At 41.9% G+C, this 24,972-nt stretch overlaps 1 protein-coding gene across 1 annotated transcript in view; it reads left to right on the top strand.

Annotated features, from left to right (window-relative positions):
- Positions 1–20,131, top strand: part of ERICH1 (glutamate rich 1) — an 88,869-nt gene extending 68,738 nt beyond the window's left edge. Inside the window, exons 4-6 of the mRNA XM_040428535.1 lie at positions 6,030–6,383; positions 10,938–11,132; positions 19,446–20,131. Of these exons, the coding sequence (XP_040284469.1) occupies positions 6,030–6,383; positions 10,938–11,132; positions 19,446–19,525 (629 nt within the window). The 3' untranslated portion in view covers positions 19,526–20,131. The remainder of the gene's footprint in view (positions 1–6,029; positions 6,384–10,937; positions 11,133–19,445) is intronic.
- The last annotated feature ends 4,841 nt before the right edge of the window (positions 20,132–24,972 follow it).

Here is a 24,972-nt window from a genome sequence, read left to right as displayed (position 1 = left end):
ATACATCAGTTACAGTGCGGGGAGGGGCTGGAGGCAAGTCGTGGCGGGCCCCGCACACATAACTGTTTTGTATGCAAAGTCTTTCTTTACTGCTGAAACAATTGCTCTCCTATTGATAAAATCACCAGCCTCTGTACTCACTATGAATGCACTGCAATGAAGTGGGAGGAGCGTGACTGACTGACTGAAGTCATGCGCCGGCCGGCCCGCTCGTTGCAGTGCATTCATAGTGAGTACAGAGGCTGGTGATTTTATCAATAGGAGAGCGATTGTTTCAGCAGTAAAGAAAGACTTTACATACAAAGACAGTTATGTGCGCGGTTTAGGACACATGAGGGGACATTAATAAAGTAATGCTATGACACATAGGGCCATGAGGGGGACCAGCATAATATGCTATATGTGTGTCATCCACACATATAGTATCTTACACTTATCCCCCATAACAGTGTCATCCACAGATCCCCCATAACAGTGTCATCCACAGATCCCCCATAACAGTGTCATCCACAGATCCCCCATAACAGTGTCATCCACAGATCCCCCATAACAGTGTCATCCACAGATCCCCCATAACAGTGTCATCCACAGATCCCCCATAACAGTGTCATCCACAGATCCCCCATAACAGTGTCATCCACAGATCCCCCATAACAGTGTCATCCACAGATCCCCCATAACAGTGTCATCCACAGATCCCCCATAACAGTGTCATCCACAGATCCCCCATAACAGTGTCATCCACAGATCCCCCATAACAGTGTCATCCACAGATCCCCCATAACAGTGTCATCCACAGATCCCCCATAACAGTGTCATCCACAGATCCCCCATAACAGTGTCATCCACAGATCCCCCATAACAGTGCCATCCACAGATCCCCCATAACAGTGTCATCCACTGGTCCCCCATAACAGTGTCATCCACAGATCCCCCCATAACAGTGTCATCCACAGATCCCCCCATAACAGTGTCATCCACAGATCCCCCCATAAGTGTCATCCACAGATCCCCCCATAAGTGTCATCCACAGATCCCCCCATAACAGTGTCATCCACAGATCCCCCCATAACAGTGTCATCCACAGATCCCCCCATAACAGTGTCATCCACAGATCCCCCCATAACAGTGTCATCCACAGATCCCCCCATAACAGTGTCATCCACAGATCCCCCCCATAACAGTGTCATCCACAGATCCCCCCATAACAGTGTCATCCACAGATCCCCCCATAACAGTGTCATCCACAGATCCCCCCATAACAGTGTCATCCACAGATCCCCCCATAACAGTGTCATCCACAGATCCCCCCATAACAGTGTCATCCACAGATCCCCCCATAACAGTGTCATCCACAGATCCCCCCATAACAGTGTCATCCACAGATCCCCCCATAACAGTGTCATCCACAGATCCCCCATAACAGTGTCATCCACAGATCCCCCCATAACAGTGTCATCCACAGATCCCCCATAACAGTGTCATCCACAGATCCCCCCCATAACAGTGTCATCCACAGATCCCCCCATAACAGTGTCATCCACAGATCCCCCCATAACAGTGTCATCCACAGATCCCCCATAACAGTGTCATCCACAGATCCCCCCATAACAGTGTCATCCACAGATCCCCCCATAACAGTGTCATCCACAGATCCCCCCCATAACAGTGTCATCCACAGATCCCCCCATAACAGTGTCATCCACAGATCCCCCATAACAGTGTCATCCACAGATCCCCCCATAACAGTGTCATCCACAGATCCCCCCATAACAGTGTCATCCACAGATCCCCCCCCATAACAGTGTCATCCACAGATTCCCCCCCCATAACAGTGTCATCCACAGATCCCCCCCCCATAACAGTGTCATCCACAGATCCCCCCCCATAACAGTGTCATCCACAGATCCCCCCCCATAACAGTGTCATCCACAGATCCCCCCCCATAACAGTGTCATCCACAGATCCCCCCCCATAACAGTGTCATCCACAGATCCCCCCCCATAACAGTGTCATCCACAGATCCCCCCCCCTAACAGTGTCATCCACAGATCCCCCCCCATAACAGTGTCATCCACAGATCCCCCCCCCATAACAGTGTCATCCACAGATCCCCCCCCCCATAACAGTGTCATCCACAGATCCCCCCCCCATAACAGTGTCATCCACAGATCCCCCCATAACAGTGTCATCCACAGATCCCCCCCATAACAGTGCATCATCCACAGGTCGCCCATAGCAGTGCCATCCAAAGATCCCCCATAACAGTGCCATCCACAGATCCCCCATAACAGTGCCATCCACAGATCCCCCATAACAGTGCCATCCACAGATCCCCCATAACAATGTCAGACCCAGACCACCATTAGTTCAAAATCCACCAAAAGCACACCTGGTTCAAAATCTTATTTTTCTTATTTTACTCCTCAAAAACCTAGGTGCGTCTTATAAAGCAAAAAAATACAGTACCTGGGTGACGGGTCATGGCAGGGGCTCCTGTGGCGGTGTCAGCGGCTCATATGGGAAAATCCAAGCAAATAGACCTCTAGCACAATTCCCTTAAAATATCGCATTGCATATCGTTATCGCAATTTTTAGGGCAATCGCACAAAATTCCCATATCGTGCAGCCCTATTCAAAACCTACCGGCCGAAACAATATATTACTCTACACTAGCCATCACGCCCAACATACCATCAGAGGCATACCAAAGAGTCAGTTAATACGAGCAAAACGTAGAACCAAAACAAATTTTGACTACACAAGACAAAAAAACGTGTTGACAAATTCATCAATTGAGGTTATCCAAAAAATATGATTGATAATATAAAAAAAGAAGTCGATCAAACTCCAAGAGAAACTCTATTTATTAGGAAAGCCAATAAAAACGCAAAAGATCGCCCAGTATATATAGGCACCTATGATTGCCATGCAACATTGATTAAAAAAACTATCAATAAATATTGGGATATATTACAACACAATAGGAAATATGGGAGATTTTTAAATCAAAACCTAATTTTGCATATCGAAAAGTACGAACAATAGGCAATAAATTGATTAGGGGAGATATAAAAAAAAAAAAAGAGCGACAATCCATTCTCGCTACACAGAAAAAGGGCACATTTTCACGCCTATCCTGCATGCATTGTAATCAAATTTTTATAAAGGACATACCATTAATCACCCCAGAAAGGGCTATGAAATTCCTATGTACCACTATGCTACATGTATGACCAAGAACGTCACCTATGGCCTTGAGATGCAGCATGTGGTACATAAGACAGACAAAGAGAGAGCTACTTTCACACTGGCATTTTGGCTTTCCGTTTATGAGATCCGTTCAGGGCTCTCACAAGCGGTCCAAAACTGATCAGTTTTGCCCTAATGCATTCTGAATGGAAAAGGATCCGCTCAGAATGCCTGCCTCAATTTGCCTCCTTTCCGTCTCCCTTCTGCTTTGGAGGCGGACACCAAGACTCTGCTTGCAGCGTTTTGGAGTCCGTCTGACGAAACTGAGCCAAACGGATCCGTTCTTACACACAATGTAAGTCAATGGGGATGGATCCGTTTTCTATGACATAATCTGGCACAATAGATAACGGATCCGTCTTGGCTATGTTAAAGATAATACAAACGGATCCATTCTGAACGGATGCAGGCGGTTGTATTATCTGAACGGATCCGTCTGTGCAGATCCATGACGGATCCGCACCAAACGCGAGTGTGAAAGTAGCCTAAGACGTAACGAACAGAAGTCAAACATAAAGAGATGTATTGAATTCACAGTCAGCAAGAAAGAAGAAAAAGAAAAAAATAGGTACCAAGAGACCACATTGTTGCAACACTGTCAGGAAAGACAACATCAATGGGATGAAATAAAATGAGTGATAATAGAGTATATTAAACCCGGAATGACTCCTGAGGAGAATAAACGTAAATTATTGCAGCATGAAACTAGGTGGATTACAAAAATGGAAACATTGAAACCGAAGGGGTTAAATTGACATCTGTAATTTTAAAGTATTTTTGTAATAGGGTCACCTGTGTAACTAATTCATTGTTTTTAGAATAGAAGTTAGAAACAGAGCACGCCCAAATCATTGTATATTTAAAGCGGCTGGTTACACCTGATCTTCACGCAGGAGTAAGGGGGCGTGACCCCCGAAACATCGCGCTTGAGTGAATGTGCTACAACTTGGCGTTCTCTGAATATATGGGCCTGCGAGCCACGCAACACTTTATCTTAAAGAATAAAGTTATGAAAGTAACAATGGTCCTTCAGAAGTGTGAGTAATATTCTTCTCACCTATTAAAATATACTCTAAGTGATATATGGCTGAATAATATACCACAACTGTGAATGCTGAGTCAAAGTGAGACTGAGTCAGCCTAATACTGAAAACATACGGGAGTACATAAATTGATTATAATAAATATATCAATTACAATGGTTAAAAAAAAAACAACACAGACCTGTAGTGCTGAAAAATGCACATAGAGTATTTGTATACAGTGCTATGAAAAAGTATTTGCCACTCACCCGATTTATTTTATTTTTGCTGGTTTTGCTTTTATTTTTAAAATTAGATAAAGACAACACGAGAATGATCATTCCATTTATTGAATATTAAAGATTTATTAAAAACCTATAGCACCCATGTGAAAAAGTAATGGCAGTCTAAACCTAATAACTGGTTGTGCCACCCTTGCCAGTAGTAACTACCTGCAATCAAACGTGCTCAGTAACGTGCGATGAGTCTTTTACATTGCTATGCAGTAATTTTGGGCCACTCTTCGCAGAATTGATCTAATTTGGTTACATTGAAAGGTTTTTGAGAATGAACTGCCCATATAAGGTCTTGTCACATCTCAATGGGATTCAACTCAGGATTTTGACTCAGTCACTCAAAAAGCTTTCCTTTTGTTTCTTTCGAGCCACGCAGAGGTGGGCATGCATGTGTGCATCGGACTACAGTCCTGCTACTATAATTCAACTGAGCTTGCCACAAACTGTTGGGTGGCCATTCTCCTTCAGGATTTTCTAAGAGAGCACGATTCATGGTTCCAACAATTATGACAAGGCTATCCAGGTCTTGCAGAAGCAAAGAAACCCTAGACTAGCACACTACCATGTTTGTTGGTATGGTGTACATATGGTGGAATGTGGTGTTGGCGTTACACCAGATGGGACCCATGTCTTCCAAAAATTTCCACTTTTGACTTATTTGCCCACAGAATATTACGCCAAACTTTGGGCTGTCACCTAGTTGTTTTATGCGAAGCAAACCATTGTGTTCTGGTTGGTCAGCAGTGATTTGCACCTTGCAGCTCACCCATGGATGACTTTTTGCCCAGAGTCTGTATTATGTGGAATTGTGTACATTCGCCTTAGCTGAGGCATGTGAGGCCTGCAGTTCTTTAGATGTTCATGTGGATTCCTTTGTGACTTCCTGGATGAGTTGTTGATGCACTCTTGGTGACATTTTAGTAGGCCAGCCACTGTTGGGAAGATTGACCACAGGTCCAAGTTTTTTCCATTTGTGGATTATGGCTGCCACTGTAATTCACTGGAGTGTCAGCGCCTTAGCAATGGTTTTGTAACCCTTTACATTGTGAGACCGGTTCTATGTGATTTTTAGATTCAACAAGTATGGTAGTAATCATGCCTGTGTATGGCTACTGAAATGGAATCCATTTGTCAATTGAATTTGGTTAACTGGTTAATTTAGTTACAGGGGCAGAATAAAATTTTTCCTTCAATAAATGAAATAATCATTTAAAAATAGAATTTTGTGTTCATCTAAGTTCTGTTCAATGTTAAAGGTAGTTGAAACTGTGACAATTATGCAAAAATATAACTAATTAGGAAAGGGACAAATACTTTTTCAAAGCACTGTATGTGTGAAGTATGAATCTAACTATCATAACTCCTCCAAATTTAAAAAAAATCCACTTTGAGATTTCACTAAGTTTCCCAATAGAAGTTTACAATGTGTGCATTTACAATGTGTGCATTTTAATTTTAGAAGATCAACCAGTGGAAATTCATAAAAGACGCAGAAGGAAGAAGAAAGTAAACATTATCAACAAGTCCTCCCCTGACAGAGAACAAAATGTCCAACAAGCTCCTCATCCTCAAGTGTTCGAAGGAGGAAAGATCAATAAAAACAAAAAGAGGAAACTGCAACGAAAGCGACAGAAAGCAAGACTGAAGGCTGAAGGCCTGTGGACCAAACGAAGAACATGTCATCCTGAGGTGTCCCAGGCCAAAGACCATACAGTCAATCAATCTGATGAAAAGACAGAGGAAGACCAAATAAAGAAAAGAGAGGACTTGCTTGAATTCTTTCAAGATACTCAAGAGCTCTATTTCTCTAATAGTATGTGGTGCATTTAGTTTTCTTGTTCAAATCCCTGAAAGGTGCGGAAAGGGGTTTATCCCAGGTGGCCTTTGGGCAAACTCCCTAGCATGACCAGACCTGCCTGATCCCTGCAGCTGGTTCTGGCTCCTTCGTCACTGCTGAATATCTCCAGTCTCCCCACAGCCGCTGCAGCAAATTACTGGCCACAGTGGTGACATGTCTCCCATGTGCCATGACACTGGGTCACGTGACACATATGGGACTGTGGCCAGAGATCTTTGGCAGTAGGGGAGGGAAGGAGACGTATCCTAGCAGTGGGAATTGGGGAAAAATGATTTCCTTCACAGATCCAGTCATGGTGGGGGGGGGTTACCTCAAATCCCTCCGGGGGTGAGTAACCTCTTAAGGTTTCAGAGGGTTCCCCACATGATAGTGAACATTTAGGCTACTTTCAGATAAGCGTTTATGCTGTACGGTTTTGAGAGCAGGGGATCTCAAAACCACAGCAAAACACTTCCACTCAAATAATACTACTGGCTGCGTCTGTTCAGAATGGATCCCGTTGTATTCTATTGAAAAAGAAGAAACCAGATCTGGCACCATTGACTTGGGCTACTTTCACACTAGTGTTCGGGGTTCCGCTTGTGAGCTCCGTTTGAAGGCTCTCTCAGAATGCATCAGGATGGCTCGGCTTGGCCTCCGTTCCGCTCAGCAGGCGGACATCCGAACGCAGCTTGCAGCGCTCGGGTGTCCGCCTGGCCGTGCGGAGCCAAACGGATCCGTCCAGACTTACAATGTAAGTCAATGGGGACGGATCCGTTTGAAGATGACACAATATGGTGCAATTTCAAACGGATCCGTCCCCCATTGACTTTCAATGTAAAGTCTGGACGGATCCGTCTGACTAACTTTCACACTTAGAATTTTTTCTGAACTATAATGCAGACGGATCCGTTCTGAACGGATCCAAACGTCTGCATTATAGGAGCGGATCCGTCTGTGCAGACACCAGACGGATCCGCTCTGAACACAAGTGTGAAAGTAACCTTACATGTTTTTGGTGCCAGATCCGGCTTTTACCGAGCCGGACACAAAAACGCTGTTTGCAGCAATTTTGTGTCCGGCGTGGGAACGCAACAAACCGGAACAGCATGCACTCCGTTACGTTTTTTCAGTTTTGTCCACATTGACAATGAATGGGGACAAAACTGAAGCATTGTGCTGCGGTTTTGAGACCCTGTGCCGAGTGTGAAAGTAGCCCTATATAATTTCGTACTAAAGATTTGTTTACATGGCAATTATCATTGGGATCACAGGTAATATAAAGGTAATTGTCTGGGTTAAATGCACTAAACAATAGTATCTCTGGTAAAAATTGTCTACACATAGACATGTCTTAAGTTGAGCATTTGGTCAGACTGTAAATGGTAATCCTCTGTCCTACTATAATACTAGTTTTATTTAATTTTCAAGCAAAATCAGTTTTGGTGTGTATAATAATTGTTATTGTAGACATCCATTTTATGGGCATGACAATGACAATGGTTTAAGGAAATTGTAACCTGTAAGAATAGCATACAGAGAACTTCCAGCCCAAGGACAGTTTGGAACCAAAGCAATAGAATTTAATTAGAGATTGCTGTTTACTTTTTCTTTTTTGTTGCTGAATCTTTTCCCACAAACTTTTTTGCAGGGCTAATGTTTTTCTAATAGCACCAAATAGAGTATTATGTAACCTTTATTTTTATTTTTTTTGCTTTTACCACAATAGCTATGGGTATAAATGACATGATACATTTCGTCTGTGAGTCATTCTGATTACGCCAATAATGAATTCACAATTTTTTTTTAATGTTTTTACTATTTTTGCTCAATAACACTTGTTTATGCTGTTCCAAGAACTATAACCTTTTTATTTTTCCATTTTTGTTTTTTAGTTGGACAATTTTTATATTTTCCATTTAGGGTACGGCTTATTGAACTCTCTATTTTTGAGAGGTTGAATGAAAAAAAAAAAAATATTCTGACATTTTTAGCATTGGAATTTTACTTTTGGGTCTTTCTGCATGCAACAATTCCAATTTTATGTACTTTTAAAAAAAAAATGTTTCCCAACAGTAAACCTTTTTCCCTTTTTTTTTTTTTTCTTTTTGTCTCATTTTTACAATGCCATTTTTGATCTTTTTTTTTTTTTAATACAAGAACTACTCTATTATGCTTACGGCCTATTAGGCCCTGCATTGGTTAAAGCCTAATAGCATCATGTTCATAGCAGACTTAGGAGCATTGATTGGGCTCCCCCCAGCTGACATGGTTGATCTTGGCTCTTCCAGCAGGTTGTCAGCTGTATGTTACAGCTAACACCCACTGCAGATAGCATGGGCTGAGCTTGCACTAACTTCCACCTGCCAGTGCCATAAATATATGGCGCTGGGCTTGAGGGGATTAAAGGCTTTGCTTTGCTTTTTTTATTGCTGCAATGCATATTCTTCATTAAAAATGTCATACCAATTCTGTCTATAGCAGCTGTCCAGATATGTCTCTCCGTGTCCACACACAACAAACAACCCTTTGTAGTCTTATCCTGCAGTCATATTCTTTCATATGTTGCCTAGTTCTTGCTAATTTTTTTAATGTATTTTAGGAAGAAGTAGGTCACAGATGAAAGGGATTATCGCTTCAGGATCAGGTTGTTTGTCTGTAGCGATGTCTTGTAAGGCAGCTATAAAAAAAAAAAGGGGGGTTAGTCAGCACATCCCAATGCGCAGGTGCACGTTGCTATGGCTGAAAACACAACATAGAACAAAATATGCAATGCAACAGCACTCTGCAAACCAAATAAAGTACAAAAATGTATTGTAATGCTAATTCTATGCTTATAAATTAGAGATGCTTGGCAAATACATTTTGTGCAAAATTATTTGAGCCCGTCTGCCACACGTCAAGGCGATCTCTATAAGACGGGAACCTAACAGTTCAACCTGTTATGTGCCATGACAGCGACCATGAAGTTCAGGGGGTGTAGGTTCCACATGCATGCTGGGCCCCCTTTTGGTTTTTATAATTTTTGGTGCCAAAATGGCCTCCATTGAATCCAGGGAATGCAAATACCAACATGCATGCAGAGCAGGCTAAGCTTTATACTCATGTGTTTTCAGCCATAGCAACGCGCACCTGCGCATTGGGATGTGCTGACTAACCGCCTTTTCTTTGCAGTTTGTACTGGAGGTGTGGCTGACTCCATTTGGTCGTGCACTCCTGACCAGCCTGTTTGCCTCATAGGCTGATTTTAATTAGCATGGTCTCTGTCATGGCACATAACAGGTTGAACTTAGTGTTAGGCTGCATTCACACGTCCGTGCTGTGTTGCGGACCCGCAAATTGCGGATCCGCAACACACCTGCCCGGCACCCCTATAGAAATGCCTATTTTTGTCCGCAGCTGCGGACAAGAATAGAACATGCTCTATCTTTTTGCGGAGCTGCAGACCCAAAGATCGGGGCCGCGCTCTGCAAATGCGGATGCGGACAGCACACTGTGTGCTGTCCGCATCCATTCCGTCCCCATAGAGAATGAATGGGTCCGCACCCGTTCCGCAAAATTGCGGAACGGATGCGGACCCATTTTGCGGACGTGTAAATGGAGCCTTAGGATCCGTCTTACAGAGATCACCTTGATGTGCGGCAGACGGGCTCAAATAATTTCGCACAAAATGTATTTGCCAAGCATCTCTAATTTATAAGCATAGAATTAGCATTACAATACATTTTTGTACTTTATTTGGTTTGCAGAGAGCTGTTGATGTTGTATAGCAGCTATAGACACAAAAGGGTAGGAATTATTTGCATTTAATAAAGCCTACTTGCAAAGTTGATTTATTTTTAATTTTTTTAGATGCATGGGGGGGAGATAAAATGGAAGAGGGAAGTGAACATAGCCTCCCTATTATTTATTTTTCTTTTTTAAGCAGATTGCTATTTAATGCTGTGAAAACTTGAGCCACCTTAATTCACCCAATGCAGCCCTTTTAAATGATTAGAACAGATTGGTGCCAAGAGCAGGAAGCACAATTACATAAATCAAACATAAAGCGTCAATGTTCCCATTTGCAGATATATCTTGAAATATGATATAATGCATATGTAATAAAATGTACACCTCTGACAATCGTTGTTTAGGATGGGCATTCCAATGATGCTACATTATTACTTCTTTTGAGTTTTTTTGGGCAGCTGCTCGAATGGGGCCATTATCGTCATGAAGGATGTTTTGAGTTTGATTAGGTTCAAGTGCCAACCCAAAGTGTCACTAATATACAGTCTGCCCCAATTCTTCTATCATTGAACAAAAATATGCAGTTGTACAGATGCACTTTGCAGAGCAACCTTGGACGGGCACTAACACTTCTGAAGAGCTTCAAGCTTTTATGAAATTATATTATGGATCCTAAATGATTTCTTTCTCTTTATTGGATTTGACTATAGATAAACTTTTAATTATCAGATCCTTGTTTATTCGTAGCACTTGGTTTTGCTTTATGTTTGTATTAGAATATGTTATTGTGTCTTTTAGACAAGTACAGACGTGTAGACTCTGCTCTGATGGTGGAACAGATCCTAGAGATACTGGACCAGATCAAGAGTGGTGCAGTGCCCTTCTCTGAAATTCAGCTCTTACATCATGTGAAAAGCCTTCTTCTTCTACAGGATATTGAAAGATTAAAAGATTCCTTGGACAGTTTCAAAGAGCAATCTTCCATGCCTCTTGGTATGTATTTTTAACTGTATTTTTTAAAATTCAGCACTGCCATTCTTTAGACCCTGCATAGCAGACAGGAATAACAAAATAAAACCACCGAACACTGAAATACACATTTGTAGATTGAATAGAAAATATTTTTTTGTTTCAGATTGATATTAAATTTGAAAAAATGTAAATCATCTTGACATTTGCATCCTTTTTGTTTAACTAATTGCTGCCTTTCAGATTAAATTATGATGTCTTTGTATAAACTACAATTCTCTAATTTTTTTTTTTTACAGTTTATATGCACACACAGGAATAACCCATAATTAACCATAGAAGCCATAGAAGGAGTTCTTGTCCCTCCATGACTTTACTGTGTCTAGGTCCAGGGTGCATTACAAACCTGGGCATCATAGGGAAAGTTATTTGACCCGCTGCTAAATTGTTCTATTATTGGCCCTTTCCCACTTATGAATCAAGGCATATACACACAAGGAGATTTATCAGCAACCTGTCTGTTTTCTGGCAGAGCAAATAGTCACCAACACCATGTTTGCATCCTTTTAAATACTACATACAGCATTTTTGTGGTCCGTGTGGATCTCACACTTTCCACAAACCCCACTGAAAAGATGTCTATTCTTGTCTGCAAAACGGACAAGAATAGGACATGTTCTATAATTTGCAGCACTGCCACATGGATCTGGACACCATATAGATTACAACCATGTGCTGTCCACATGTTATACTGCTCTTTAAAATGAATGGATCTGTGTGTGATCTCCAAAAAATGCGTATCAGACAAGCACTGAAACTACAGTCATGTAAATGCTCCCTTACTTAAAAGCACCATAAGACATTGTAGAGAAGTACTAAGTAGTAATGATGTGACTAAAGCACCTGGGGTGGGTGATATATAACACATACTATTAGCTGCTGCAGTCTGTGTCTATACCTGTGTCTCTACCACTCCTTAAGGAAGAGGGAGAAGAGGAGAAAGAGAACAAGCCATTTTTTGTCTGATAAGATATGCATATTACAAAGTTTGATTATATATATATATATATATATATATACACTGCTCAAAAAAATAAAGGGAACACAAAAATAACACATCCTAGATCTGAATTAATTAAATATTCTTCTGAAATACTTTGTTCTTTACATAGTTGAATGTGCTGACAACAAAATCACACAAAAATTATAAATGGAAATCAAATTTTTCAACCCATGGAGGTCTGGATTTGGAGTCACACTCAAAATGAAAGTGGAAAAACACACTACAGGCTGATCCAACTTTTGATGTAATGTCCTTAAAACAAGTCAAAATGAGGCTCAGTAGTGTGTGTGGCCTCCACGTGCCTGTATGACCTCCCTACAACGCCTGTGCATGCTCCTGATGAGGTGGCGGAAGGTCTTCTAAAGGGAACTCCTCCCAGACCTGGACTAAAGCATCTGCCAACTCCTGGACAGTCTGTGGTGCAACGTGACGTTGGTGGATAGAGCGAGACATGATGTCCAAGATGTGCTCAATTGGATTCAGGTCTGGGGAACGGGCGGGTCAGTCCATAGCATCAATGCCTTCGTCTTGCAGGAACTGCTGACACACTCCAGCCACATGAGGTCTAGCATTTTCTTGCATTAGGAGGAGCCCAGGGCCAACCGCATCAGCATATGGTCTCACAAGGGGTCTGAGGATCTCATCTCGGTACCTAATGGCAGTCAGGCTACCTCTGGCGAGCACATGGAGGGCTGTGCGGCCCTCCAAAGAAATGCCACCCCACACCATTACTGACCCAATGCCAAACCGGTCATTCTGGAGGATGTTGCAGGCAGCAGAACGTTCTCCACGGCGTCTCCAGACTCTGTCACGTCTGTCACATGTGCTCAGTGTGAACCTGCTTTCATCTGTGAAGAGCACAGGGCGCCAGTGGCGAATTTGCCAATCTTGGTGTTCTCTGGCAAATGCCAAACGTCCTGCACGGTGTTGGGCTGTAAGCACAACCCCCACCTGTGGACGTCGGGCCCTCATATCACCCTCATGGAGTCTGTTTCTCACCGTTTGAGCAGACACATGCACATTTGTGGCCTGCTGGAGGTCATTTCGCAGGGCTCTGGCAGTGCTCCTCCTGTTCCTCCTTGCACAAAGACGGAGGTAGCGGTCCTGCTGCTGGGTTGTTGCCCTCCTACGGCCTCCTCCACGTCTCCTGATGTACTGGCCTGTCTCCTGGTAGCGCCTCCATGCTCTGGACACTACACTGACAGACACAGCAAACCTTCTTGCCACAGCTCGCATTGATGTGCCATCATGGATAAGCTGCACTACCTGAGCCACTTGTGTGGGTTGTAGACTCCGTCTCATGCTACCACTAGAGTGAAATCACCGCCAGCATTCAAAAGTGACCAAAACATCAGCCAGGAAGCATAGGAACTGAGAAGTGATCTGTGGTCACCACCTGTAGAACCACTCCTTTATTGGGGGTGTCTTGCTAATTGCCTATAATTTCCCCCTGTTGTCTATCCCATTTGCACAACAGCATGTGAAATTGATTGTCACTCAGTGTTGCTTCCTAAGTTGACAGTTTGATTTCACAGAAGTGTGATTGACTTTGAGTTACATTGTGTTGTTTAAGTGTTCCCTTTATTTTTTTGAGCAGTGTATATATATATATATATATATATATATATATATATATATATATATATATATATATATATATATATATATATACATTACAGCACAGACCAAAGGTTTGGACACACCTTCTCATTCAAAGAGTTTTCTTTATTTTCATGACTATGAAAATTGTAGATTCACACTGAAGGCATCAAAACTATGAATTAACACATGTGGAATTATATAATAACAAACAAGTGGGAAACAACTGAAAATATGTCATATTCTAGGTTCTTCAAAGTAGCCACCTTTTGCTTTGATTACTGCTTTGCACACTCTTGGCATTCTCTTGATGAGCTTCAAGAGGTAGTCCCCCGAAATGGTTTTCACTTCACAGGTGTGCCCTGTCAGGTTTAATAAGTGGGATTTCTTGCCTTATAAGTGGGGTTGGGACCATCAGTTGGCAAGAAAAAAGCAGCTAAGTAAAGAAAAACGAGTGGCCATCATTACTTTAAGAAATGAAGGTCAGTCAGTCAGCCGAAAAATTGGGAAAACTTTGAAAGTAAGGGCTATTTGACCATGAAGGAGAGTGATGGGGTGCTGCGCCAGATGACCTGGCCTCCAGTCACCGGACCTGAACCCAATCGAGATGGTTTGGGGTGAGATGGACCGCAGAGTGAAGGCAAAAGGGCCAACAAGTGCTAAGCATCTCTGGGAACTCCTTCAAGACTGTTGGAAGACCATTTCAGGGGACTACCTCTTGAAGCTCATATGACATATTTTCAGTTGTTTCACACTTGTTTGTTATGTATATAATTCCACATGTGTTAATTCATAGTTTTGATGCCTTCAGTGTGAATCTACAATTTTCATAGTCATGAAAATAAAGAAAACTCTTTGAATGAGAAGGTGTGTCCAAACTTTTGGTCTGTACTGTGTGTGTGTGTATATATATATATATATATATATATATATATATATATATATATAATTATATGCAATGTTATTTTTAATGATTAGTTAACCAGATTTGGTCTTGAACTTTACTGATTTTCTTTTCCCTTGGTTATATTTTCTGAGAAATATGGGCCAATTGAACTTTTTTTAGGAAAGGAGAGGGATTGAAACTAAAATACTTATGTCTTTATACTTAGAATGCAGAATAAGGAACTCTGTTGTCCCATCAATGGCTACTCATGCACAGCAACTCATCTGCTGATCAGTGGGCATACCAGAAACATTGGCAGGCTATCCTACCATTAGGCTTATAGTGATGTACCCATGAAAAACCCATTCAGAGTGGAGTTTAAAATGCAAGGGTTTAGTATTGGTTAGCTTATTGAAGCACAAAACTGCACAATTAGTCTGGCTGTAATCTGGGTATTTAAAGTGGTTTTCTGAGACTTATATACTGATGACCTATGTTCCAGATAGGTCATCAGTATCTGATCGGTGGTGTCTGGCACCTGGCACCAACTGGTTGCGCTGTGCCAGCACTGCCTTCTCTTCAATGTTTACCTGAACACTGTCGACATCACAGCAGTGAGCGCTGTGTAATTACAACTACAACGCCCTATTCACTTCAGGTGGATGGCTCCTTCCTATTCGAGGGTTGCTGGGATTTAGACACCTGCTGATCTTATATTGATGACCTATTCTGAGGATAGGTCCTCAATGTAAAAAAAGCTGAAAAATAGAAAATTCGGAAGCGTTCACAAATACTTCTCGCAGCTTTCTCTAGGCAGAGTGATGACACGTTCATTGGTCACATGACCTAGATACAGCTCAGTCCCATTGAAGTGAATGAGGCTGAGCTGCGATACCAAGCACAGCCACTATACAATGTACGGTGCTGTGGTTGAGCACGGAGAAGGCCACGGCGCTCACTAATCAGATACTGATGACTTATCCACAGGATAGCCTAAATCTTTACAGAAAACAAATCACTGTGCTGGTTTATATTAAATGTTCTGGTAGCTTAATATGTTTCAATTGGCAGCATTTATGGAGACTCCTGCACCTTTTTAGAAAAATGTTGCCTGTACTAAAAATTAAATTTTAAAAAGTAAATTTTTAAAAGGGTCACAGACCCTTGTTTTGGTACAGTCTCTTCAATGAGGATATGTTATTCCCATCTAGAAAATGACTGTTATTGGGGGGATGGGGCACATGATCAAACCTGTCTACTAGCAGCCTCTATTGAATACTGCTAGTTTTCAATGGAGGCCAATAGTGGTTGGGTCTGGTAACATATGGGGTCATTTATCAAACTGGTGTATATGAGAACTGGCTTAGTTGTCCATAGCAACCAATCAGATTCCACCTTTCATTTTTGACAGCTTCTTTGGAAAATAAAAGATGGAATCTCATTAGTTGCTATGGGCAACTGAGCCAGTTCTACTTTACACCAGTTCAATAAATGACCCCAATAGTTTGTAAGGATGAAAAATGACATATGTCCATCCAGTTTAGCCTTTTATCAAAGTGTATCCAGAGGAAAGCAAAAAAAACATCATGAGGTAGAAGCCAATTTTCCCCATTTTGGGGGGAAAAATTACTTCCTGACTCCAGTCAAACAATCGGAATAACTCCCTGGACCAACAACCTTCTCCAGAATTCTAATAACTAGAACATGGTGACATCTTCTTCCATCGATAGTGCTATTCTAAATGGGACTTCACATATTAGGCCTTCAGGGCAGATACCCTTAAAAAGTCATATGTGTAAGTGGTATATACTTTTAGGAAAATTGTGATAAGGTGTCCAATGCTTTTTAAGTTTTTCTGCCATATACAAAGTAGACTCACAGATGTCGTCTCCACGTGGGATAAAGTCTATGCTTGAGTTTTGCCCAAAATACTGTCAAGATCACATAGAGTTTTATTATTGTGTCAGTGTTCTCATGTCAACTTTGGGACAGCTCCCTTAGGCCTCATGCACACGACTGTATTGTGGCCCATAAACAGCAGGTCTGCAATATACTACAGGCACCGGCCGCGTGCGCACTGTATCACCGATGCGACACTTGAATGGGTCCGCAATCTGAAAAATACAACGCAGAGTTGAACGGAGGCATGGATTAGAAGCCCACAGGAGCACTACAGAGTGTTTTTGTGGGATTTCAGTCAGTGCCTCCAAAATGCTAAAAAAAAAAGTAAATCCGCGTCCAAAGACCATTGCGGACCACAATTTGCAGTCTTCACCACGGACATGGCCGGCACACGATCATGTCCGTGAGGCCTTGGCCACACATTGTAGGCTGTGTTCATATCAGGAGACTCCAATGCAGATTCCATCATTTGTTATGGGAAAAATGACAGATCCCTTGGCAGAACCCCACAGTCTCCATTGGTGTCCATCTTGCTTTGGATCTGTCACAGCTCTGTAGCTTCCAGTTTACACAGAAGCCTTAAAGGGAACCTGTCACCAGGATTTTGGGTATAGAGCTGAGGACATGGGTTGCTAGATCGCAATACCCAGTCCCCATAGCTCTGTGTGCTTTTATTGTGTATAAAAACCGATTTGATACATATGGAAATTAACCTGAGATGAGTCAGAGCTTGAAAATATGACTCTTCTCTGGTCCAACAAGTAAGATATGACTCTTTTATGTTAATTTGCATATGTATTAAATCCTTTTTTTTTTACACAATAAAAGCACACAGAGCTATGGGGACTGGACATTGCGGATGTGCTAGTGGCCATCTAGCAACCCATGTCCTCAGCTCTATACACAAAATCCCGGTGACAGGTTCCCTTTAATGCGCATGTTAACATAATCTTAGTAATTCATATGGGGTCTTTAAATGCTCCTTAATCTTGTCCAGTTTCTTTAAAAGGCTCTGTAGCTCAAACTTAATAGAGTTAAAGATTCTGTTCATTTAAAAGATTAAACCGAACTGAAGATTTCTGCCAAGAAATAAATGGGCAGAGAACCAGTACCAAAAGTACAAGATGTACAAGGCTCGATGTGCATTGGACATTTGGCTCATTTCCAGTTCAAAACATGAACCGTGTTTTATCAGACAAAAAAAGTAAGAAATCCTGTTAATTTTTCTTCATGTGTAATGTGTTCTTATCCTTATGTACTGAATGTGTAAGTATAGATAACTCTCAAGATTATGACTAGCAGGATGTATATAGATCATATCTGGCTTGCAAGACACCCTTGATTTATATTCCCAGTGCCAAGCTTTTAATATGCTAGGTGCTAGGGGATTTCCTTGTTCCCCAGCATTGGGACTTCTTAGCAGCTGCTGATTGGTAGCTTGTAGAGTAAGGCTACGTCTACATGACGACATTAGTCGCGCGACAGATAGGGCACAGCTACACTGCAACATTTGTCGCGCAACATTTTGTTGCACCAATGTCGCGCGACAATTTATGTACTGGCAGTCTATGGTGTCGCACTGCAACATGCAACATGCTGCGACGCGACAGTCGCAGAAAAATCCATCTCGAATGGATTTTCTGCGACTGTTGCGTCGCAGCATGTTGCATGTTCATCCGTTCAGATAATACAACTGTCTGCATCCCTTCAGAACGGATCCATTTGTATTATCTGTAACATAGCCAAGACAGATCCATATTGAACACCATTGAAAGTCAATGGAGGACGGATCCGTTTTTTATTGTGCCAGATTGTGTCATAGAAAACTGATCCGTTCCCGTTGACTTACATTGTGTGTCAGGACGGATCCGTTTGGCTCAGTTTTGTCAGACGACATCAAAATGCTGCAAGCAGCATTTTGGTGTCCGCCTCCAGAGCGGAATGGAGACTGAACGGAGGCAAACTGATGCATTCTGAGTGGATCCTTTTCCATTCAGAATGCATTAGGGTAAAACTGATCCGTTTTGGACCGCTTGTGAGAGCCCTGAACGGATCTCACAAACGGAAAGCCAAAACGCCAGTGTGAAAGTAGCCTAAAATAGTTGCCCTGTCCTGTTTTTTAGATACAGGTTTCTTACCTTTCAGGGCACATTATGAAGAAGCTTAGAGGGGTTTTCCAAATAGGTTCTTAAGGGTACATGGGACAGATATGCTTCAGATAAAGTTTTTTACAGTACCAGCAAGGTGGAGGAGATTTTAATAAATCTCATCCACATGCCGAGCAAAACATCTGAAGCAAAAATTCACCTGCAGTGCAGATTTTAAATGCTTGGTGTGTCAAAGTTTATGCTACAGTATTCACCCTTTGTAAATCTGGGGAAAATATGCAACAAATCTGTAGTGGAAATTTCACTGTGGAATGGGAGCAAGTACCGCAGCATCCATGTTCTGTATAAAGCTGGGGGTACAACACACATTGCACGGGCGAAGTGTAGCGCTGCAGGATCACCAATGGTCAAGGTGAATGGGGTCATTATTGATATAACCGTTGAAAGGAATCCAAACCTGCTGGATTTCTTGTGTCTGCTCGCAGCAACTTACAAGTTGCAATGCAACCCCATTCCCTTTTGTTATGCTGTGATATACAGTACTGCAGCATTGTGTTCCTGTGATGCCATGAGGGAGGGGTGTGTTACAGCAAAAATGATCATGTAACGCCAGCCGAAAAAACAAGTGGTGAAGCTTTATGGGGTCTTCCTTTCTTGTATGTTGTTTTGATTAAATGACACGTGCACGTTTTTAGTTGTGTAATAGATTGTAGCCCCTAGAATAGTTTTTCTTTCTTTTTTTTTTTTTGCATCATTTTATTATCTTTTGTCTTTTGCAGATCACAAAACAGCGCTGTGTTCTTTATTTGACTACTGGATTACGAACATCTTGCCAATAAAGACAAAATCCACAGAGTAGTTACTGTTCAAATAATGTGTGTGTGCTCATTCATGCAAATTTTATACTAACTCTCCCTAATTGAGAGAATATGGTTTTAAGAGACACACAATTACTGTCTTGAGCTCTGTTCACACTGGCGACATAGCTTCCATTTTCGAAGAATGAATGACAAACGTGGTGGAGATCTATTGTAACTGCCTGACTCATGAGGCCTGGTCGTTAACTGCTTTTTGGTGCTCGTTAGACTAACAAAGAAAACAATGCTATTGTGTGCATTGGCAATGAAAACCTGAATGAACCATAAACTGTACCATAGACATTTCATCTTTTAGACCTTTACCTCCATAAGGGGTCATAAAATAAACAAATACCGTTTATCAGATGCAGAGTGTCATCTGAGATCTATTGAAAGGTTCATGTGAATGGCCACCAATGTTGGGATCTTAATGTAAAAGGAATCTCCACTACTTCTGCTTTTTATTTAACTGTCTTATTCAGCTCACTTTGATAAGAACAGTTTCAAGAATGGTAGTTAGAGATGAGCGAATTTTCATATTTTTTAATTCGTTAACGCTTCATTTGGTGGTAAAAGCAGAATTGCGTTATGGATTCCGTTACCATAACCATAACCATGCCTTTAGAGGCATTCCGTTATTCATTCCGTCATAATAGAAGTCTATGGGCTGCAAAACGGGTCTGTCCCGTTTCCGTTATGCAGGGGAGTCCTGCATGAAATTCGCTCATCTCTAATGATAGTGTTAAGCATTGTGTTTTTGTCTTTTATACGCAATCTTTTATAATTCCTTACCTGTTTAACTCCTTCAGGATGGTGCCTATTATAGGCCTTTAGGACAAAGCAGATTATTTTTTTTGTTTCCATTGTCACTTTCAAATAGCTGTTACTATTTTATTTTTTCCGTTGACACGTGGATGAGGGTTTGTTTTTTGTGGCATGAGTTTTTTATATTTTAAGATACACAGTTCTCATTCATCCAGGTCATGTCACAGTGATGTTTGAAAGTTTGTGAACTCTTTCGAATTTTCAGTATTTCTGCAAAAAAATTGACCTAACATTACATCAGATTTTCAAACAACGCCGAAGATTAGATAAAATTAAACAAATGAGTCGATAATATTAGACTTGGTCATTTATTTAAAGAAAGGATCCAATATCACGTTTGTGAGTGGCAAAAGTATTTGAAACTTTAGGGTACGGCCCACAGAGTCAGGTTTCCTGATGCAGTTTTGGAAGACAAAATCAGGAGTGGATTTTCAAAGTACAGCGCGTATACAGGAGCGGTACAGCTTCTTCTCTTTTATAAACTCACCCCTGGTTTTGGCTTCCAAAACTGCAACAGGAAATCTGATTGCTAATCCCTAAGGGTACAGCCATAGAGATAAATTGAAGGTGAAATCAGAGTCAGGTGGTTTCAGTCAATGGGATGACAATCAAGTGTGAGTGAACGGCCAGTTTTATTTAAAGAAAAGGGATTTATCAAAGTCTGATCTTCACAACATATGTTTGTGAAAGTGTATGATAACACCAGGGGTGTATCACCAATGAGGCCAGGTGAGGCGATTGACTCAGGCAGCACCAGGTAGGGGCAAGAGGGGGCAGTGTAAGGGCCATGGGCAATGAGCGCTTTCATTGTGGTAAAAGGGGAAGGTTAAGAAATTGGCATTGGCGGGGCGCAGTTTCAGTTTTCGCCTCAGACAGCAGAAAGGCTAGGTGCACCCCTGTATGGCACTAACAAAGGAGATATCTGAGGACATCAGAAGAAGAGTTGTTGATGCTCCTCAGTCTGGAAATATTACAAATCTAACTCTGAAGAGTTTGGATTCCACCATTTCACAGTCAGATTGTGTACAAATGTAGAAATCGAAGACCATTATTGCCTCCCCAGGAGAGGTCAACTAACAAAGAACACGGCAAAAGAAAAGCATGTAATCATTCGCAAGGTCAAAAAAAGGAATCCACGCTAACCTTTAAGCAACTAAAGGCCTTTCTGACATTACCTAATGTTAATGTTCATGAGTTCACCAACAAGAGGACACTAAACCATGGTGTGCATGGCAAGATTGAAGAGAGAAAGCCTTTTGCTCTCCAAAAAGAACATTGCTGCTTGTCTGCTGTTTGCAAAAGATCACCTGAACAAGCCTGAAGGCTATTGGAGCAATATTTTGTGGATGGATAGAACTTTTTGATTTAAATGAGAAGCATTATGTTTGGCAAAAAGAAAACACTGCATTTCAGCATAAAAACCTCATTGCATCTGTGAAACATGGTGGTGGTGGTGGTAGTATCATGGATTGGGCCTGTTTGGCTGCATCTGGGCCAGGATGGCTTGCCATCATTGTTGGAACAATGAATTCTGAATTATACGAACAAATTCTTTAAAAGAAAATGTCAGGACATCTGTCTGTGAGCCGAATCTCAAGAGAATGTGGGTCATGTTGGAAACACAAGTCGTTCTACCATAGAAGAATAAAGTAAGAGGTTGCCCCTATGTGGCTGGATTTGCGAAAACAGCCGAGCGTGCAGGCCCTTCATTCCATTGTCGTAAATGGGAGCTACGCAAACAGCATAGCAGAATAAGCTATGTTGCTTCTAAAACTTGGAGTCTTTGCAGTACAACCTTGTTGGCTGCGGCACTTCAAACAGGAGAACTATACGCAGTTGTAGAGCCGGTGTTCTATACTGTTCGACACTTTTCTATACCCGGACAAAAGTCTATACCCGGAAGTGATGTAGCTGCACCGGAAGTCACGTGGACGCGTTGGAATCAGCTGGAGGAGGGGGTCTGCGCGCTGCGCAAGCGCATTTGGCTAAAGTATAGTAATCTGGCAGAACGCCGCAAGCCCGTAATCTACATTAATTTGTACCCTCGCGGGCTCGCTTCGCTCGCCACGCATCGGGCTTGGCCTTGCTGCACTCGGCACTTGCTAAAACTAGCTCTATGCCGCCATTGATAGTAAAGAAAGAAATGGATGGTAAAGAAAGAGATAGATAGTAAAGAAATGGAGGGTTGATTCCAACGCGTCCACGTGACTTCCGGTGCAGCTACATCACTCTCGGGTATAGACTTTTGTCCGGGTATAGAAAAGTGGCAGAACACCGGCACTGCAGCAGTCTTTTACAGTGCACATACTCGCTACACTTGCCAGCTGCGCACATTGGATGGCAACTGGAGGCAGAGAATTGTTTCTACTGTGCAGATGTCATGCTCTTGATGTGGAGTCTGCGCAGTAGAAGACAGGACATGAACGCCTGGCTGGACATGGGAGGCAAGGCATCAATTATCAGTGATGTCATACACAGCCACTGTTTAGAGCAGCAGCAAACACCAAAACAAAAGAAACGCAATATGGCTGCAAGTTAATGATCAGTGTGTGCTCTTGCTTTGTAAAACGGTGAGTAACATGAAAAGATTTTAAAGTGGCCAACCCCTTTAATGTACTTGTTTTAAATTATCTTGTGCAAATTTCATTTTTATCTGCCACACTGAGACTCACTGATTCATTCTTGAGTTCCATTATCTATTTTCAATGGAAATGTTTAGGCTATAGACAGAATAATAGTATCCTGCGATGCCTTGCATTCCGTCAAATCATTCCTTAAAATATCTACTTTGTGCTTCTCTGGATGACGCCTGAAAGAAAGAAAACATGCAGAGAATAATATAACTTCTCAAGCAGCAGAACCAGAGGTGACCTTGATCACTACAGGTCTCAGAAGATGGAGTGGTAACTCCTTAGCAAAGAATAAAAATCTCTAGCAGTGACACAAAAGGATCAGTCTTCTATTCACGTTAAAGATGTGATATAGACATCAAAGCTAGCGTTGGTAAAACCTTACCTTTTCATTAGATATTCCAGCTGTAACGTTAGAATACAGAAATGTGCAGAGCAGATGAGCTATTTACAGCTCACTTGTCTGATCTTCCTAGCTCTCAAAGTTAGCAGTTATCTCCTATTGTCCCATACCTGCTTACACCTTCTAAATTGTATTTTTCACGGTGAGTTACAATTTTTAATGTTCAGTTTAGTGTTTACTTGTGCGTTTATCTTCCTCAATACATAAAAAAAAATGCCCTATGAACCCAAAGGCTACACTTTCAATACTACATACACTACAGTCAGGTCTATAAATATTGGGACATCAACACAATTCTAATATTTTTGGCTCTATACACCACCACAATGGATTTGAAATGAGACAAACAAGATGTGCTTTAACTGCAGACTGTCAGCTTTAATTTGAGGGTATTTACATCCAAATCAGGAGAACGGTGTAGGAATTACAACAGTTTGCATATGTGCCTCCCACTTGTTAAGGGACCAAAAGTAATGGGACAATTGGCTTCTCAGCTGTTCCATGGCCAGGTGTGTGTGTTTCACTCATTATCCCAATTGCAATGAGCAGATAAAAGGTCCAGAGTTAATTTCAAGTGTGCTATTTGCATTTGGAATCTGTTGCTGTCCACTCTCAAGATGAGATCCAAAGAGCTGTCACTATCAGTGAAGCAAGCCATCATTAGGCTGAAAAAACAAACCCATCAGAAATATAGCAAAAACATTAGGCGTGGCCAAAACAACTGTTTGGAACATTCTTAAAAAGAAGGACCGCACCCGTGAGCTCAGCAACAGCAGAAGACCACGGAAAAAAACTGTGGTGGATGACCAAAGAATTCTTTCCCTGGTGAAGAAAACACCATTCACAACAGTTGGCCAGATCAAGAACACTCTCCAGGAGGTAGGTGTATGTGTGTCAAAGTCAACAATCAAGAGAAGACTTCACCAGAGTGAATACAGAGGGTTCACCACAAGATTAAAACAATTGGTGAGCCTCAAAAACAGGAAGGCCAGATTAGAGTTTGCCAAACGACATCTAAAAAAGCCTTCACAGTTCTGGAAAAACATCCTATGGACAGATGAGACCAAGATCAACTTGTACCAGAGTGATGGGAAGAGAAGAGTATGGAGAAGGAAAGGAACTGCTCATGATCCTAAGCATATCACCATCAGTGAAGCATGGTGGTGGTAGTGTCATGGCGTGGCCATGTATGGCTGCCAATGGAACTGGTCCTGGCCCCTTCACTGTGACTGACAGCGCTTATGCACAACAAGTCACATGAGAAGGGGCAGGGAAAGGGGGCGTGGTTACCTTGACTTGAAGCATAGAGGCCGCTGCCCCCTTGACTTCAAGCCTGACTGGAAAATAGCGCGAACGGAGGATAAAAGAAAGTTTTTCATACTTATGCCTCATCAGAGTGCAGTAAGAAAATCATCATTCAAAACTCACTGCCAGCTACTTGAAGGTACTGCTGGCGGTTTGGGATGGATTTTGCCGCTGACAGGTTCCCTTTAAAACGTAGTATCTCTTGTACTACTAAATTTAGTGCAATAAATCTGTGAGTGAAGAGATAACTGCTGAATGCTTGAAGTTTCCTGGGCTTGCCTGCATG

This window comes from Bufo bufo, chromosome 4 (genome assembly GCF_905171765.1).
Source record: "Bufo bufo chromosome 4, aBufBuf1.1, whole genome shotgun sequence".
NCBI lineage: Eukaryota > Metazoa > Chordata > Amphibia > Anura > Bufonidae > Bufo > Bufo bufo.
Note: the sequence above shows the minus strand (reverse complement) of the source record. Positions and strands in the feature narration are given on the sequence as shown.